This window comes from Populus euphratica, unplaced genomic scaffold (genome assembly GCF_000495115.2).
Source record: "Populus euphratica unplaced genomic scaffold, PopEup_1.0 scaffold377.1, whole genome shotgun sequence".
NCBI lineage: Eukaryota > Viridiplantae > Streptophyta > Magnoliopsida > Malpighiales > Salicaceae > Populus > Populus euphratica.
The window spans coordinates 48,443-66,040 of NW_011500270.1; the positions used below are offsets into that span (position 1 = coordinate 48,443).

The following is a 17,598-nucleotide window of genomic DNA, read 5'->3' on the forward strand; positions in this document are numbered from 1 at the left end:
AAATAATTTTTAAAATGATTTGAGTACTACCATGAAGAAATATATAGATAAACATGGGCTTTCCTGCTTAATCAACAAAACTCACAGTTCAAATTGTGAATTTCATTGAGTTTGATGATATTATTTTTTATTTAATTATATTATAATTTTTTTTGCAAAATAAAAAAATAAATGTTGGGATATTTGTTTAAAATTATGGTAACTTCACAAAAAGTAAACTAAAATAAGTTATAAAGACCAATTCAAAAATAATCAAATATTAAAACATAAAATTGAAACCATGAAAATGTAAGATTAAAGAGGGGAAATAAAAAAAATAGGTTGAAGAATGAAATTGGAAATAAAAAAATTAATACATACTCAATGTTAAATGATAAAATTAAATAAATATAATTGAAATAAATGAAAAGGGAAGTAAAAAAGAAGTGGGTTTAATAAACTTATTTTTTAAAATTATTATTTGTATTTAATCAAATAATTAATAATTTAAAATGTAACAGGAAGGGTATCAATTAAAAATTAAATAAATAAATAATACAAAATAAAAAAATATATTAAAAAATATTTATTTATTTATAAAAAAATTACATCCACGCATCTTAGCCTACCTAGATCACAAATATAATTGGTTTAAAATTATCTCAAAAATATCTTAAAAACTTCCATAAACATATTTTCAAACTCAAAAACATCATAGAATCACTCTAAAAATAAAACTTGACTTAATAAAAAACAAAAAAATGCACCTTTATTTATTTTTGGCATGTCTATCGAGAAAAACCATTGCTACTAAGCTCCTTTTGAGAAAATGAATTCATTTCTCTTTCCCCTCTTTTAAACTCAATCATTATTGCGTAAATAAAATGATATTAAACACCAAAACTTATAATTTTTAAAACTTAAGGGTTGAAAAAGAAGTTTGACAAAATCTGAAGGCAATAACGAAAAAGTAAAAGGCACATTTTTAATGGTTAAAAAAACCATTAGTGTTTGCCTATAATGTTAATTTGGGTCTTTACATTTTAAATATTTTTAATTAATAAAACTAAAATTATTTTTGTAAAATTAAATACCAATTAATACAAATATTTTTTTTACACCCCGAGAACCCTGGCGAGTTTATCAAAACAGATTCCAAGGCAAAAATCCAAAATAACTTAATGCATAGAAATAAAACTAAAAGAAAATTTGGTGATTAAATTAAAAAAAAAAGGTTAAAAAAAAAAGAAAAAGAAAAACACAGCTACAAACCTTTCAGGTTGCTTTTAACTATTTGGAACGTGTTTGATATTATGGTGAGTTTTGTGATTGTAATTTAAAAAAAATATTTTATAAAAAATATTTTTAATTAAAGTTGATTTGATATTTATATATGCAGAGGTGGAGCTAGAATTATTTGTTAGGGATAACCAAAAATAATATAATAAAATATAATATTTGTTTTAATTTATTGTACATGAGTTGTAAAAGAAATCTGTATGATTTAGTTTTATTTAAATAACTTATTACAAACATATAATGATCTTTATATAAGGTAAAAGGTTTGGAGCAATATCAAATTGAGTCAAAGTAATGAAATTAATTTTATCTTCATAATGTATCCATTACTTTAATGTTGTTGGTCTTTATACCTATCAAATATAAGCATACAAAGTATATAAGAAACATAAGCTAAAGCAAAACATTATTTATGTTTGATAAACTTTGAAATAAAATAAAAAATAATTCTTATATATTTATTTTAATTGTGTCCATCGTTCTTTCATAAAATAGAAATCATTAATTATCATATCAAGTATGAATCTTTCAGCAATTTCTTTTTCTATGTAGACAATCAAATAATTTACAAGAAAAACATTCTTCATCCGATTATGAAGTCTTGTTTTAACAATCTTCATCGTTGAGAAAACTCGTTCAGTATCAAAACAGGAAGAGTCAAAATACGCTAAATCAAACTGTTAACTAATGGATAAATTGTTAATTTTTCTGTTTCAACCAATCCTTGACATAAATCAGTAATCGATGACATGCTTTTTAACTTTAGATATCTTGGTACATCAAGCTCATAATGCTGCAACTGAAGTCTTAAATGAATTTTTTTTTTTTTTGTCAGAAAAATCTTGAGGATGGAACTTGTCAACAAGTAAGCATATATCTTCAATATTAAATAATTTATAGCTATTTCTAGGTTCTAAAGATGTGCTCAACTTAAGAAGCTCGATCGCTACTCATTGAATTTATTATTTAGCTTTTGCAATTGTTGATCAATGATAGTGTAAATATATCAACTCAGTAGTAATGTTCAATTGTTACTAATTTTTGTTTATGGCGAGTGATTAGTACTTAAAAGTGCATTTTTATCATGGTTTTATATCATCATTTTGCACTTGAAGTATCAATAACTCCTTAACTAAAATATATTTTATAAGAATGTATCTAATAATATAAGATACCTATAAATTGTGGTAAATGTCTATTTTTAATGCAGGCCTATCACATAAATGAAAGGATTGATTGATGACTTGAAGAACTTAAATTGCAAGGATAAAGAGATGACCAAACTTAGAAAAGAGATGTCGGTGCAATCCAAACCGGAACACTATTCGGTAATTGGGTCATATCTAGAGCTATATATCTCAGATTTAGGTCAAATTTATATGGATGGAAAGGTAAGACATAGGCCTACAACTTTCATATGGAGCCCAAGATCTAAAAAGGCCATTATCAAGTCCAAATTGTAGCAACAACAAAGAAGCCCGAATCTGTCTTCCAGCCCGAGCACTGTTCGGTATTTTGGCCATATCTGGAGTTCTAGAAGTCCAAATGAGCTGAAGTTTTTACACAAGAAAGCTGAGACAATTGCCTACAACTTTCATGTTTACAACTGGCTCCAATTTTGACGTTATCAATGACGTTTTGGGCAGACAAGAGAAGATAAGGATTGTCACCAAGTCAAAAGTTGGTCACCCACTTATCAATTAGTCATCAAATCAATAGTTCCCATTTTTGGCCTATAAAAGGAGGCATTTGCCATGCATTTAGGCATCTTGATTTCCAGATCAAGATCATGCTCTTCCTTTCTCTCTTTGTATTTTTTATGCTTTGTTTTCATTAATATTAAGTTTATGCCTTTCATTTCCTTTCCTTTACTTAGTTAACTTTTATGTTCTTATTTTGTTTATCTATTTTGCTTTCTTTCATTATGTCTAGCTAAGTTAATTATGTCAAGGTGAAAAGGTTACACTAATGGTGTAAGAATAAGTATAATGTAAACTTAATATGGACTTTAATGTTTGATACTAACATGTTTTATATTTGTTATCTTGTTCACTCTTTAATACTTTGCTTGTTAAATGACTAATCTTGATTTATGTTACATAACACTTGGTACAACAAATGTTTGGCACTTTCATAGCCCATAATGTATGGTATAACCGACACCTGAGCTATGAAAGGAACTTGATTTGTTGTTAACATAAGTTATAATCATGAATGCTTGACGAGATTTACAAGTATTAGCATTAATTGAATAAGATGACTAATGTAATCATGTTAACAATATATAATCTGATTGGAACCTCCTTTGTGTGTGGTTTCCATCAATGTCTTGATACTTACAAAATGATGTCATTTTTTTTCTAAAAGAGTTTTCCAACCATTATCTCTTAACTTCTGAATTAAAGTCTTTGTGGTAGTTATCAAATGTATATCATTTAAAATGTGTTAAGATTTTTGTTGCAGGGCTTGGCAAAGCATATCAGTAATTCTCATAACATCCTTTATTATATGTAAGATGAATGCAAAATCAAATGACATTAGCAACTTAAATGAAAAAACCGCATCACCACGTTGAGAATAAGTAAATCAATCTAAAGCAATGTTTTCAAGAACCAAGCAAGCTGCCCCATATATTTTTAACAAACTGCAAATTGATTTGAAGTGCAAACTCCATCTGCTATCTCTAGGTCGTTGCAAACTATCTACTTGATTGACTCTTTTACCCGTTCAATCTCACCAATATTAACTAAATGTTCAATTGTAGATGCTTAGAAAATCCATAATTCATCATTACGCTTATAAGAAGCACTAACAATGTTAATAATAAAAATCAAATTCTAAAAAAAAAGTGTGAACATTAGATATTTCTCTAGCTGCATCAATAAGAGCCAATTGTAATTGATGAGCTAAGCAATGTACATAATATGCATAAGAGCAATTATTAATGAATAAAGCTTGCAAACCATTCCACTCTCCACGCATATTATTGGCACCATCATACCCTTGACCCTTAATATTTTGAACATCAAGATTGTGATAAGATAAAACAAAGGAAATCTCTTCTTTAAGAATTACAACAATTGTATCTTTGACATGAACTATATCCAAAAATCATTGTCGTATAAATCCACTTTTATCAACAAATCTAATAACAAAGGCCATTTGCTCTATTCTAGATTCATCTCGAGCTTTATCAATAATTAAACAAAATCTTACATCACCAATCTCATGACTAATTGAAGAATGAACATTTCTAGCCAAGACATGCAAAATTTCTTTTAGAATTTGATGTAAGGTGTATTTAGCATTTTGTAAAGCATTACCCAAAACAAGAGCACCTACTTGTTCATTGTATGATGCTAAAAGTTTCATCATTTCAAGAAAATTACCTAAGTTTTTTTATTCTGGACGTTCATCATGCCTTCTAAAAGCACATGCTTGAAATGTAAGCCAACGAACAATATCTATTGAAGCTTTAATACGCAATCAATTATTCTAAATTTCTTAAGTAGTTTGTCTCTCAACTACCTTCTCAATATGACATGACTGGTTTTTCAAATTTTCTAAACACCTAGTAGTAAATCTATTAGCTGAATTTAGATTTTTTTCCCATATGAGTAAAAAAAAGCACACCATTCCCCATCATTAACTTTCTTCCAACAATTAAATCCTTTAACAGTAAATATGTCTGATCCTGGCTTTCCAGATGGTTTACTTGGAAATAAATAGCAAGGGAAACAAAATGCAGTACTTTTCTTTGAATATTCAATCCATGGATAACTTTTGAACCAATGAGACTGAAATCAACAAGGATGTTTTTTACCAGTTAGCGGATATTCAAACATTAAAAGTTGATATGGGCCCAAATTAATGTATGCCTTTCAAATTTCATCTTGGTGATTAACCGAGTATTCTCAAATTTGAGGATGATTTGGATCTCTAATTAAATGAGCAATATCGATTCTAGTAAGAGGCTGCTCATTTATCAGCACAAGTTCTTTGTAAACTGAAACATATTAAGGCTGCTTAACCATAACTTCAACATTACTTGGAGTTGATTCACTAGGCTGTGAGTTACCAATATTTTTTTAAAAAAAGAATCAATTCTTTTTATTTTGTTCATGATTCAACCTAAAATCAAAACATATATCGTAAGAAAAAAATTGATAATTTTAGTGGCTCTGCTAAAAATAAAATATTAAAAAAATCCATGCATAATCAAAACAAATCAATAAAATATATATAATTAATTAGAAAAAAAATCACTATAACAAGAATTCAAAAAAAAATTGTTAGAACTAGTAAATTTGATTAAAAAAAAAGCAAATATTATAAAATTATAAAAAAATCTCATCAAATTCTTAATAAACATCTCAATCACAAAATAAAAATATATTTAAAATTTAAGTTATTGATATTCAATTACCTTGTTTTGTTTATTAAAAGATAAATTAAACAGTACTTTACTTCAATCTTTCCACACAAAAATTATATTTGTGATCTATATCTTTATTGTTGTTTTTATTTTGACCGGTTGCGTTGCCAATTGCAAGCATTTATATTAGGGTTGTACCTTGTAGTCTACAGGGGGAGAAAAGACAAATAAACACATTGATCACTTTATTTTTTTTTCTTTCTTTCCATGTAAGCACTTTGTCGCCTATTATTTTCCACATAGGCACTTTTTTGATCACTTTATAGCCTATTATAGCACCTTACATTTAATAAATAAATAAAAGTCTTGCAGGGACCCGAACCCTTGCTTGCCCCCCCTTCACTCCACCTTTGTATACATGTTTGGTTAAAACAGCATAAAATAAATAATACTTTATATAAAGTGTTTTTTTATTATTTTATTAAACTATCTATAATTTCATCATATATAAAATATATCTAATAAGGACTACAGTTTTCTTAGTTTTTTAAGCATGCAACAACAGTAGGTAAAATATCATCAAGAATAAAATTAGAATTGCGATCAAATTCTATAAATATTACGCCACTATACGATTTCCCTATAATTTATATAATATTATTAAATAATATTAAACACTAATTTTTTTATAAAATACAATTAAAAAAATGGATTCTTTCATTGTTCAGCAAGTGAATAAAGACTAATTGTGTTTTATGTCAATATGCTGCTCTTTCTATGTGAACAGTGAAAAATTTCATTGCACTGTTCATATGTTTACTTATGTGCATAGTGAATTTATTGACTCTAAACCATTCACTTAACAAAAATAAATAGTGCTGGCGAAGCAGCTAAATCCTGCTGCTTTTAAAACTGCATTTCATTATTATTTTTATGAGTCTTATATTTAAAAAACACCTATTTAAACTTTAATCAAATACAATTAATTTGTGATTTTTGTAAAACATAGTCACTGACGTATAGATAAACATACTCTTAATCATCAAGCATAACAATGAAATTTTAAAAAATATATATTAAAAAATAAAAAAAGATTGAGGCATACATAAATTAAAGTAAAGTTTTAGTTATCACAATATAATTATTTACCATATTTGCAATTTCTTCTTAGTTCAACCTCTCATTTATCCATATCGACATGTGGGAGATATTTTGTTGCTTCATAAAACCCTGGGTATTATGTGCCCTTTATGGTAAGAACCAGCTATCTGGCGTGGATATTTTTTTTTTTGGAAAAAAAAAGTATATAAATGTGTTGAACGATTTTTTTATATAAAAAAAATGAAAATTTATATATACATCTAATAAAATAAATGAAAAACTATTTATATTAATAAATAAATAAAAAGTTATTAATCATAATTGAAGATAAAAAAAATAAAAATCAAATATAAACCAAGATATTTGATATTGCAACTTAGATCTATGACCATAAAAAATATTTTTTGTTTAATTAAAAAATAATAAGAATATATACATATGAAATTGATTAAATAAAATAAATGATAAAAAAATATTATTTAATGTTACACATATTAAAAATATAATCTGAAAATAAATATTTGTATTTTTTTAAAATAAGTTTCATTTATATAAAACATAAAAAAATTATAGATGTATTAAAATAATCTCTTAAAAATTTAAATAAATATAAAATAACTAAAAAATAACTGTTATTTAAAAAGAGGTTAGGTAAAAAAAAAGAATGAGTATTAATTTAAATATAATTTTAAAAATTACTTTAAAAAAATTAATTAAAAAAGTATTTTTTTTTAAAAAAAGCTAGTGTTGCCCTTATTTTTATTTTTGATAAGGCATTTATTATGAAAAAAAGAAGTCACATAATATATTGTTTGATAACGTTCATTTTTCGAGCACTATGATGACTTGAAAAATAAAGAGAGAAGTTTTTTTTTACCTGAAAGTGATTTTTCAACTTTGTTTTACCAAAAATATCTAGAAAACATCTTAAGTAACTTGAAAAACTCTTTCATAATCTCAAAAAACTAAAAAAAATCATTTCAAAACTTGAAATCAACTTGAAATAAAATATCTTATCAAGTTTAGATTTGTTTTTTTAAGTAATTTCAAGATTAAAAAAATCTAATATGAATTCCATTCATCAAAAGAAACAACTAGACAGTAAGAGTGTGTTTGGTGTTGCGGTAGATGTTGTGGTTGTGGTTTGAAAAAAGTTGTTTTATAAAAAGTACTTTTAGTTGAGGTTGGTTTGAAAAAATAGGTATTTGGTTAAAACTGTGGTTGAAATTGAAGTTGAAGAAAAAATAGTTTAATGTTTTTGGTTAAAAAAGCTTTTGAAAATAAAATTAAATGAATACTAAAAAAAAAAACCTACAAAAAAATATTAATAAAATTAAATGAATATTAAAAAAAAAAAACCTGTATGAACAGTTTGATGAACAGTGCAATTAACACAAACAGTAAATGAGAAGTAGCATTTCTCTGCTTTTTATTAACTGCGTTTCAACCGTGAAAATTATGTGGGATCCATACACAGTAAATCAATTTTTTGCTTTACCAAACGGCTGCAAACTGCGTTTTAATTAAAACGCAGCCGCAGTCGCGTAAACAAACGAGCTATAATACTGATTGTTCTTTATGTTAAAATCGATGCCAACATAAATCTTCTCTCTTTAGTGTTGGGTTTTGCTAATTTTCTCTCATATTTTTCAAACTAACAACAAAAAATAATAATAATAAAAAGATTTAGGATCAAAATTGATTTTGCCCTTAAATTGTAATATTTATAATTTAGAAAGTATGAGGACCATAATAAACTTTTTATCCAAACTCTGCCATCCATTTTATCTGTGTTTTTTACTTGGATCCCTATTTTTCAATCTCACCGTTCCCTAACAACTTGGCCTATAATTAAGTTAAATAAGGGTTAAATTTAAAAAAATAACAAAAATAAAGTCATTGTGAAAAAAATTTACACGGTGCCATGCCATACGAGGGGATCACACTAAATTCTCAATGCATTCAAGATTTATAGTTAATGATAACTCTATCTATCTCTATTTAATTATCAATTTTTTTTTAAATATTTTGAGGAAGATTAACCAAGAGAAAAATCTTTAGAAGAAGATTCACCAAGATATTTCAGATTTGAATTCCAATTTTTTTTGATAATATTTAAGCATGTTTTAATTATAATTATAAAGTTTAGACTCTTTTATTGTTACACAAAAGATAATTTAAATTTGATATATTTTTTTTAAAAAAGTAATGTTTATGGTATAAATATATGGATTAACATATTCTCTTTAACTATAATTATACAAGAAGAAATATTAAAAAAAAAAACTACAAGAGAGGAAAAGAATTTTTTTAATGTAATTAAATAAAATTATATATTCTTTTACAATTGATTGATCAATAATTCAAAACAATGAATCAAGTTTACTAATATTTTCTTGAAAATCTAAATCAATTTAAATACTTGTAAATATTAAATACATATATATTTAATTATAGAAAAGAAAAAGAAAATTATTTTAAACTGTATAGAGTCACATTTTTAATATCAATAGCTGTCACTTTTAAAATTTATATAGAAAAACAAATACAACAGGTTTGCTAAGACCAGTACTCCTATTATGTGTTTAATATTATATATAAATTAGATTATTTTTTTTCATAACAATAAAAACTTTTTAATAAAATTTATATAGAATTATGATATATAATAATTAATTAATTAAAAAAATAATATTTTAACCAAAACACGAAAGCTAATGTGTGGTCAGTGTTTTTTTTAAAAAAAAACACAAAAGCAATCTCCATCGTCTGATCTTTATGAAAAACATGGTCGTGGGCCGCTACCATGAGCCGACTCCGCTCGATGCCTTGAAGGAAGCCTTGGCTGAGTTCATCTCCACCCTTCTTATTATTGTCTTTGCCAATGAAGGGTTCGACATGGCCCTTGCCAAAGTCACAGACAGTGCTGCGGCTGCTGCCCCCTGGACTCACTGCAGCTATCGCCCATGCTTTCGCTCTTTTCGTTGTTGTTTCTGTTGGTGCCACCATCTCCAGCCAAAAAGCAACGGTGTCTTGCAGCAGTTAACAGATTTCTTGAGAATTCATATTACTTCTTCTTGCTGATTAACAAACTTCTTTCAGGTTCCACATCAAAGTAACCAAAAAGAAAAAACCTTCAAGGTCTCCAAAGGGATGTCCAAGCAGTTTAGACCTGGGATTTTCACTAGGGGGTCTCCGCTTCTAATCAGTAATCACAGAGACAGCGGGGTGGTCGTCTTGGATTGGGAGAGAGGATTACACTCCGTAATGTAGATGAAGACCATCTTGAATCAAAAGCCACAGAATTCTCATCAATCCAAGCATTTCTTTCTCCTTGGCAGTGGATAGAAATATCAAAAGAACAAAGAACAAAGAGAACCTTTCAGGAAATTTTCAGAAATGGATACCAGTTGATTGCCGGAACCAGGAAATTTTATGTTGATGGGGAATAACTAACAACTATTGGTATTATTTTAGTTATTTCCTGAATGCACCTCGAAGAAAGAAACAAACACACAAAAAACGCCGTCAGAAATTTCTTGCTTGCCTGGGCTTATGAATCATTTGATGCTACTATTCCCTGGCGCTGGAGACATCTTTCTTATGGATTTGGTTGAGTGTGCAAGCATGTTTTGATTCATGACAGATAAGCACAGCTATGGATGATCTTAAACACCTTCGCAGAACACTACGACGGCTAATTAAACTACCTTTTTATTAAACAGGAGGTGGATATGTTCATAACTGATCAACAGCCATCAGAATGGCATTTAAAGGAAACCATAAGAAAAATGGGAACAGAATGAAAAGCAATCCATCAATCCAAAGCAGAGAAAAACAAATAGAGTTATTGATTATTCTTGGATCGAGAGAAATTTAGAAATTGTTGTCATCCATCATCTTCCAATACTCAATTCCCTCTCTATGGCTTCCAGGTAATGGTAGTTTCAGCTATCATTGATGTGACAACATAGGGATCCATGTTGGATGCTGGCCTTCTATCTTCAAAGTAACCTGTCAATTATAACAAAGATATATAAGCTTATGCTCTTAATTTGAAATTGTGAGGTCATGAATCCAAATCAACAGGATGTGCTTTACCTTTTCCATCTTTCTCAGTATCACGACCAACGCGGACAGATGCTCCCCTGTTTGCAACACCCTGTATGGTTTGGAAAGTGAAGAAGTTACTAAACAGAAAGCCAATTAAAAGGATGGCATGGTTCTATAGTGTGTGAAAGAAAAAAAAGGAAATTAAGGAGCTGAACTTACCCAGGAGAAAGTGTTGATATCAGCAGTCTCATGGCGACCTGTCAGCCTTCTCTCATTGCCCTCTCCGTAGGCAGCTATGTGTTCCTTGTGGCGCAGACCAAGCTTCTCGATGGCCTTCTTGATCACGGCAAGCCCTCCATCATTTCTCATCGACTTGGTGCTGAGGGGAAAAATGAAAGCCAAACCATCAACAAGTACATTTTCTAAATGTTTAAGCTCTAAAGAATCGAAGGTCTATGAGCATGTAGCGAGCTCGTTTAAAAGATTTTGGTTTAGTGCGTTACGTTACCTGTAGTTTGTGTGAGCACCAGCACCATTCCAGTCACCCTGGACATGGATATGAAAAACAAGTGATTTAATTAAATGCACGACGTTCTGAAACAAGCTGACAAAAAAACAGATTGTAAGGAAGACAAACCGGGATTGGTTTCGGGTCAAAAGAAACCACGACGCCAGCGATTTCAGCAATTCTCTGTGTGACCAAGCGAAATAAGATGTTGGAAGATTCCATTTAAAAGGAAAATATATCGACAAGAATGTCTTTGTAGTTGTGACATACCTCAAGAATGTATCGAGCAACCCACACTTCATCACCAGCAGAGATTCCTACGGCTGGACCAACTTGGAATTCCCACTGTCAATTAATCCAACACATAAGCACGAATACTAAATAAGTTTATTAGACCAGCAAAACAACAATGGCAATCAAAAGCATACCTGACCAGGCATGACTTCACCATTGATACCACTGATGTTGATGCCAGCATACAAGCATGCCTTGTAGTGGGAGTCAACAATATCACGGCCAAAAGATTTGTCAGCCCCCACTCCACAGTAGTATGGACCCTGAATTACATGAACACAGAACTTGTAGAGTGACATTCTGATAATTTATTTTATTAATCATGCTCGGAAGATATCGAAACAAACTCCGAACCTGGGGACCAGGGAAGCCACCGACTGGCCATCCAAGAGGCCAATTGGTGTCCTTCTGGAGAAGAGTGTATTCTTGTTCAATTCCATACCTGATCATAGCATACAAGACATCCAGAATTAATTATCAATGCTAACTGAAATCAAATTTATGGTCAATGCAATAAAAGAAGGCGATCCCAGAATATCATGAAACAAAATATAATTGCTACTGATAAATAATTCTGTTTTTTGCAAGCTAATGAATATAATTATTGGTTTCTGGATAGATCTTGAGCCAGTTTACGCTGATTGACCTTTGTTGTTGTGGTAGAAAACAGCATTCTAGGTGTACAAGATTCTTTACATTCTTGTATTACGGTGTAGGAGCACATTAGTAAGAAGTGAAAGACATGATCATCAAGATAGTTGAAGGATTTGGTCAAAACCATTGTTGTTTTCTGATGCTAACTGATCCTCACATGCCAGCATATGACCAACCAGCTACTAAATCCTATAAAGTCATTATTGTAAGGTGGTAGCTAAGCACTTGATTCTGTCACAGTAGCGGACACCTAACCAGAAGGGTTTTTTTTTATTCGCAGACATCCACTTGGGAAAGGCAAAGTCCTAAACCAAAAGAGTTTTTTTTTCTGAAATTATTATTTTCATAGAAAAGAAAGGTTAGGCAAACAATTGGAAAGAAAGTCAACCCTTGGAAAAAAAAAAACATCATGTTGACAAAATGTTATCATAGCATAGAGCAATTTCCGAACCTTGTTTTATAAAACACTAAAGCCCAATGTTGACTAATTCATGCCCCAATAGTTGACTCCATATGAAGTATAAACAAATAAATTTGAAACCCCATATAAATTATTCAATCATGAAGTGTAAAGAAAGTGATATACAGAAGATAAAATGCTATAGAAACACAAAGCCGACCCATAACACAAATCAATCCGGCTGTCCATGTAGGACAAACGATTGCTTGGTTCAAGCCCTAGTTGCATTAGAAGCTAGATGACCTCACATAGTTCAAATTATTGAAACAAGAAACTTTGTAGAAAATGTGCAAGTTGTATAAATAGATAGAATAATAATGTCAACAATTTATTTTAATTCCTGTGATGATGATCATGATGTTAACAAGAAAGTTTCCAACAACAATGCAAAGCAATTTATATGTGAGCGAGTCTATCATATCCTCTCTTTAGACAGATCAAGACATATAGCATGACAAAACAATTAAAACTGTACACTTATTTATCTCTAAATCTTCTTATTACCATAAATAAGTTGGTGAAACAAAACCAAAGAGTTCAGTTTCTATATGAATTTCATACTTTTAAGCCCTAAATCTATGGTTAAGCATGAAAGATTTGTATGTGGTATTATAAGATAACTACAAATCTAACACATTTTTAAAAATAGCTATAACTGAATGACTAGGAACCTTTTAGATATTGTGGTAGTGATTTTTTTTTATAAAAAATATTAATTTTTTTAAATTAATTTTTGATATTTGTATATCAAAATAGTTTGAAAATATATATAAAAAAATCATTTAAGATAAAGAAAAAAATATAATTTTTTTTCAAAAATATTTATGAAATGTAAAAATAAACTAAGCTCTAAAAAATGCTTAAATCCATGTTGGATAAATAGTAAAAAAACACCCCTTTTTCAGTTTTACAAAATTATATAATTAAGTCAATGGACTTTTAGCCAAAACAAAAAAATCTTTAGGCTGAGGAAAATATTAATGGCAACTAAGCTATGCACACATCCCACCAACTCGTGGTTAAAAAATTCATACATATTAACCATTGCTATCGATAAAGACAATGACTTTGACCATTTTAAGATTCCAAAGGGCACCATCTGTGCCGAGTTGGGGTGCGGATGTGCTTCATATACAGAGGCAAAAAAAAAAAGTCATTTTAAAGAAAAGAAAAATAATGGCTTTGGACCCCTCGGAAAGGACACCACCGTAAATCACAACCAAAATTGCCAACGTATTAGATGGTATTTGATTCGTGGGTTATTTTTTAAAATATTTTTTATATAAAAATATATTAAAAAATTATTTTTGATACTAATACAATAAAATAATCTAAAAATATAAAATATTATTTACTGTAACACAATAAATGCCATCTGGCATGTGATAACCACAAAACCATATTATATTTTACATATCTATGTGTATAATATGTTACTACATACTGTATTATATATATAAAAGCTATTATTTTTCAGAGAGATATGATAGGTATGTTTTCTCCTGTAGAATCAGGAAAGGTGATTACCATGGCTCCTCAGCTGCAATAGCAGGGTTGCTAAAGATCTTGGCAGCATTGAACCTCTTGTTTGTTGGAATTGGCTCACCAGCTGGTGTGTAGGCATCACACATCACCTAAAATTTGGTTCAAGCCCAAGAGACATTATTTCCCCTTCACGGGATAGATTCGAGAAAATTGAATCTAACGGCCAAGAATTAATTACCAAGATGTTGTTTCCTTTTCTAAACGGATCCTTGAATATTGCTTGTGGGCTGATACAGTCAAGATTCAAGAAGTAAAGGGATCAAAATGTTAGATGCAGAGGGAGAAAAAACCTGTTGATCGAACCCTCTTATTTCAAGAAAAATACTCAGCAAGATCTACCATTACTCGTCGAGAAATCATAGCATGGCCACTGATCAAGATCGAAAGCAAAGTGATATGCAAATTAAGAGTGATGAAAGATTGGTACATACTACAAAATGACCTCACTGTCTTCACCAGGGGCCTGGCCTGTGCTAGAACCATCATAGTTCCATTTGGGAAGTTTGGCAGGGTCGGTCACGGGACCTGGCAGAGTCTGTTAAATACATAACAAAACTGAAGGTAAAACACTGGCCCCAAGTGATCAAGAACTCCAAAAAAGAAAGAAAATAAACCCCACCCTTGCTTTGCTCCTCAAGTCCATTCCAGATCCACCAATCCTACAAACACACACCAAAACAAAAGGTGTTAACATGAGTGAAACAACTTGGTGATCATGATCGTAGACGAAAGAGGGGAAAAAAGAGAGTACCATATGTATTCAGCAATGATCTTTTCAGTAGTATCAGAGAGATTGATGTTGATGAGATCATTAAGGAGAGACATCGTTGATGCTGTGAAGAGGGTGGAGAGTGGCAATAGTCAAATAATCAAGAGGAGAGGAGAGGAGAAAGGAAGGCGTGGCGGGGGTTGTTAAGGAGAGGAGATTTTCCAAGTCAATGCCACCTTATTAAATTTTCCAACAAACAAGGAGGTAAAACATGAATTCAGCGAAAGTTCTAGGAAGAATATTCAACACGAACTTTGCATCCCCCAAGTCAAGGAGCACCGATCAAGTTTATGAAATTTGTGGTTAAAAAATATTTGTATTAAAAAAATTAATTATAAACTTTTTATGCAAAAATATATAATCCGTAATTATATAATTATAAAAGAATGGATTTTGTATTCGATAACTAATTTTTTAAAAAATAAACATGTTGTCTTACCTTAAAATAATTATACCCAAAAAAATATATTACACTACCAAATATATATAAATACTGATAAGCAAATTAAATTATTTATCTAACAAGTATATTAATTCACATTCTGTAATGAGTCAATATCAATTTATTTTTTAAATAACAAAAAAAATATATTACACTACCAAATATATGTAAATAGGGATAAGCAAATTAAATTATCTATCTAACATGTAGATTAGTTTGCATTATGTAACGAGTTAATATCAATTTATTTTTTAAATAATAAAAAATATTAAAAATATTAAAAAAATATTTTAAATGTTTTAAATCTTAAACTAGTTTCATATAAATTAGTTTATTTGTCAATGTTTCATCATATGTGGAATCATTTTTTAAAAACATAAAAAAATTTATTAATAATGCGAAGATTTTTTGCAATGCTATAAACTCAAGTAAGACTATAAATCTTCAAGAGTTAGCTCGATATGAATTAGTTTATTAAATAGGTTTAAAGGAAACCTGAATGATTTTTTTCTTCAAAAACTAATGTTAAATAATAAAATTAAAAAAAAAAGATAAAAAATAAAAAATAACATCGAGCCATGTAAACTTTTCAAACTAGTAATAAGGATATTAGATAAAAAAAAATACCATACATGAAAAAATAGTGAAACTCAATTCTCAACAAATATAATATTGAATGATAAATAATCATTATTATTATTATAATAATTATTATTTTTATTGTTATTATTATTATTACTAATATTGTCACTATCATTATAACTATCACTATTACTACTATTATTAATAAGTAATATCATAATTATTATAAGTATTATTATCGTGATTACTACATTTATCGTTGTTATTATTATTATTATTATTATTGCTTATACTATTTTTATAATTATTACACTACTACTATAACTAATAATATTATTATTTTTATTCTTTTCATTATCATCATAATTATTACTTATAATAATGATGATATTACTTATTGATAATAATAGTAATGGTGGAATTATAAAAGAAATAAAAAAAATAAGAAATTAAAAGAATGAGAACTAAAATAAAAAACAAACATATGAGAAATTGCATTTGAAGGACAAAATTGAAAAAAAAAAACCTTCTATAAAAGGAATAACAATAAAATAAAAAAATAAAAAATAAAAACTAAAATTGAAAAACAACAAGTAAAGAGGACAATTGTGTACTTTAGCTATCAAGAGAGAGAAAAGAAAGAAAAAACTAAAAAAATTGATCATTGGTGGCAATTCAACCATTATTAGCCTACACGCGTCACACTATATGAAAGAGAGCATAGTTGCGCATTTTAAAAAACAACAAATAGCCAAATTTGATTACCAAGCGGCGTTACATACGCCCCCTAGTGTGTGGAACACAAACTAGCAGCTTTTGGATTATACAATTAAAAAAATATAAAAATACCAAAACACCCTTATGACCCTTTTAATTACACAAAATACCCATGTGAAAAATACTAAAATACCCCTAAAGGCAAACCTTATATTTGTCTTTTCTAAGGTTAAAGGTGTTATTTTATTGTACATGGAAAGTGAAAAAACCTAAAACATCAGCCTAGCTTTTTTTTTTTTTTTATCTTGAGAGTAGAGAAATATTTTTACTGTTACGGAAATTGTGAAAAGTCAAGAAAACTCCTAGGTAACAGTTCAAAAATTTGTTGACTCTAGAGGTAAAAAAATATTTTTAGTGTGTTAAAAAATTTAAAAAGACACATACCACCCCAAATAATCTTTTAATAACCACTAAGCTAGAGGAAAAAACAAAAAAACCCCAAATCAAAAGCTTAAATTTAACTCATTCAAGGGTAAAAGGATAATTTTACTATAGCAATCCATAATAATATGTGTATAAAACTATAGTGAAACCCCTTCACGATTTAACTTTTGTTAATAGACGTGAAAATTACTTTGTTTGTAAAAACATTCATTTAAGATTTAATAGGCTTATGTTTTACTAGGTCAATAGATTAGTTTCTATGAAAAATTTGTTATTAATTTTTTTTTGATTTAGAATGTATTCAATAAATGATGAAAAATTAATGAACTAGTTAAAAACTAAAGAATGCTATACTTAAAAGGTATTTGAGAATATA

General features: G+C 28.7%; 1 protein-coding gene across 1 annotated transcript; it reads right to left on the minus strand.

The window, feature by feature from the left end:
* Positions 1–10,452: 10,452 nt before the first annotated feature.
* On the minus strand, positions 10,453–15,255 carry LOC105112964 (glutamine synthetase cytosolic isozyme 1-1). Its single transcript, XM_011008908.1, has 13 exons — positions 15,020–15,255; positions 14,888–14,927; positions 14,700–14,803; positions 14,447–14,495; positions 14,251–14,357; positions 11,964–12,051; positions 11,744–11,872; positions 11,586–11,660; positions 11,445–11,498; positions 11,316–11,353; positions 11,027–11,186; positions 10,856–10,916; positions 10,453–10,768 (listed from the first exon to the last, which is right to left on the minus strand). Exons 1-13 carry the CDS (start codon positions 15,091–15,093, stop codon positions 10,677–10,679), a joined length of 1,071 nt encoding a protein of 356 aa, XP_011007210.1. The 5' UTR covers positions 15,094–15,255; the 3' UTR covers positions 10,453–10,676.
* Positions 15,256–17,598: the final 2,343 nt, after the last annotated feature.

What these genes read in the sequence shown, in the direction of transcription:
- LOC105112964 (XM_011008908.1), bottom strand. Translation starts at nt 15,093, where the DNA reads ATGTCTCTCCTTAATGATCTCATCAACATCAATCTCTCTGATACTACT. An exon ending in ACTTGAGGAGCAAAGCAAGG is followed by an intron (nt 14,804 to 14,887) that starts GTGGGGTTTATT and finishes TGTATTTAACAG; the next exon opens with ACTCTGCCAGGTCCCGTGAC. An exon ending in ATTGCAGCTGAGGAGCCATG is followed by an intron (nt 12,052 to 14,250) that starts GTAATCACCTTT and finishes TGCTATGATCAG; the next exon opens with GTATGGAATTGAACAAGAAT.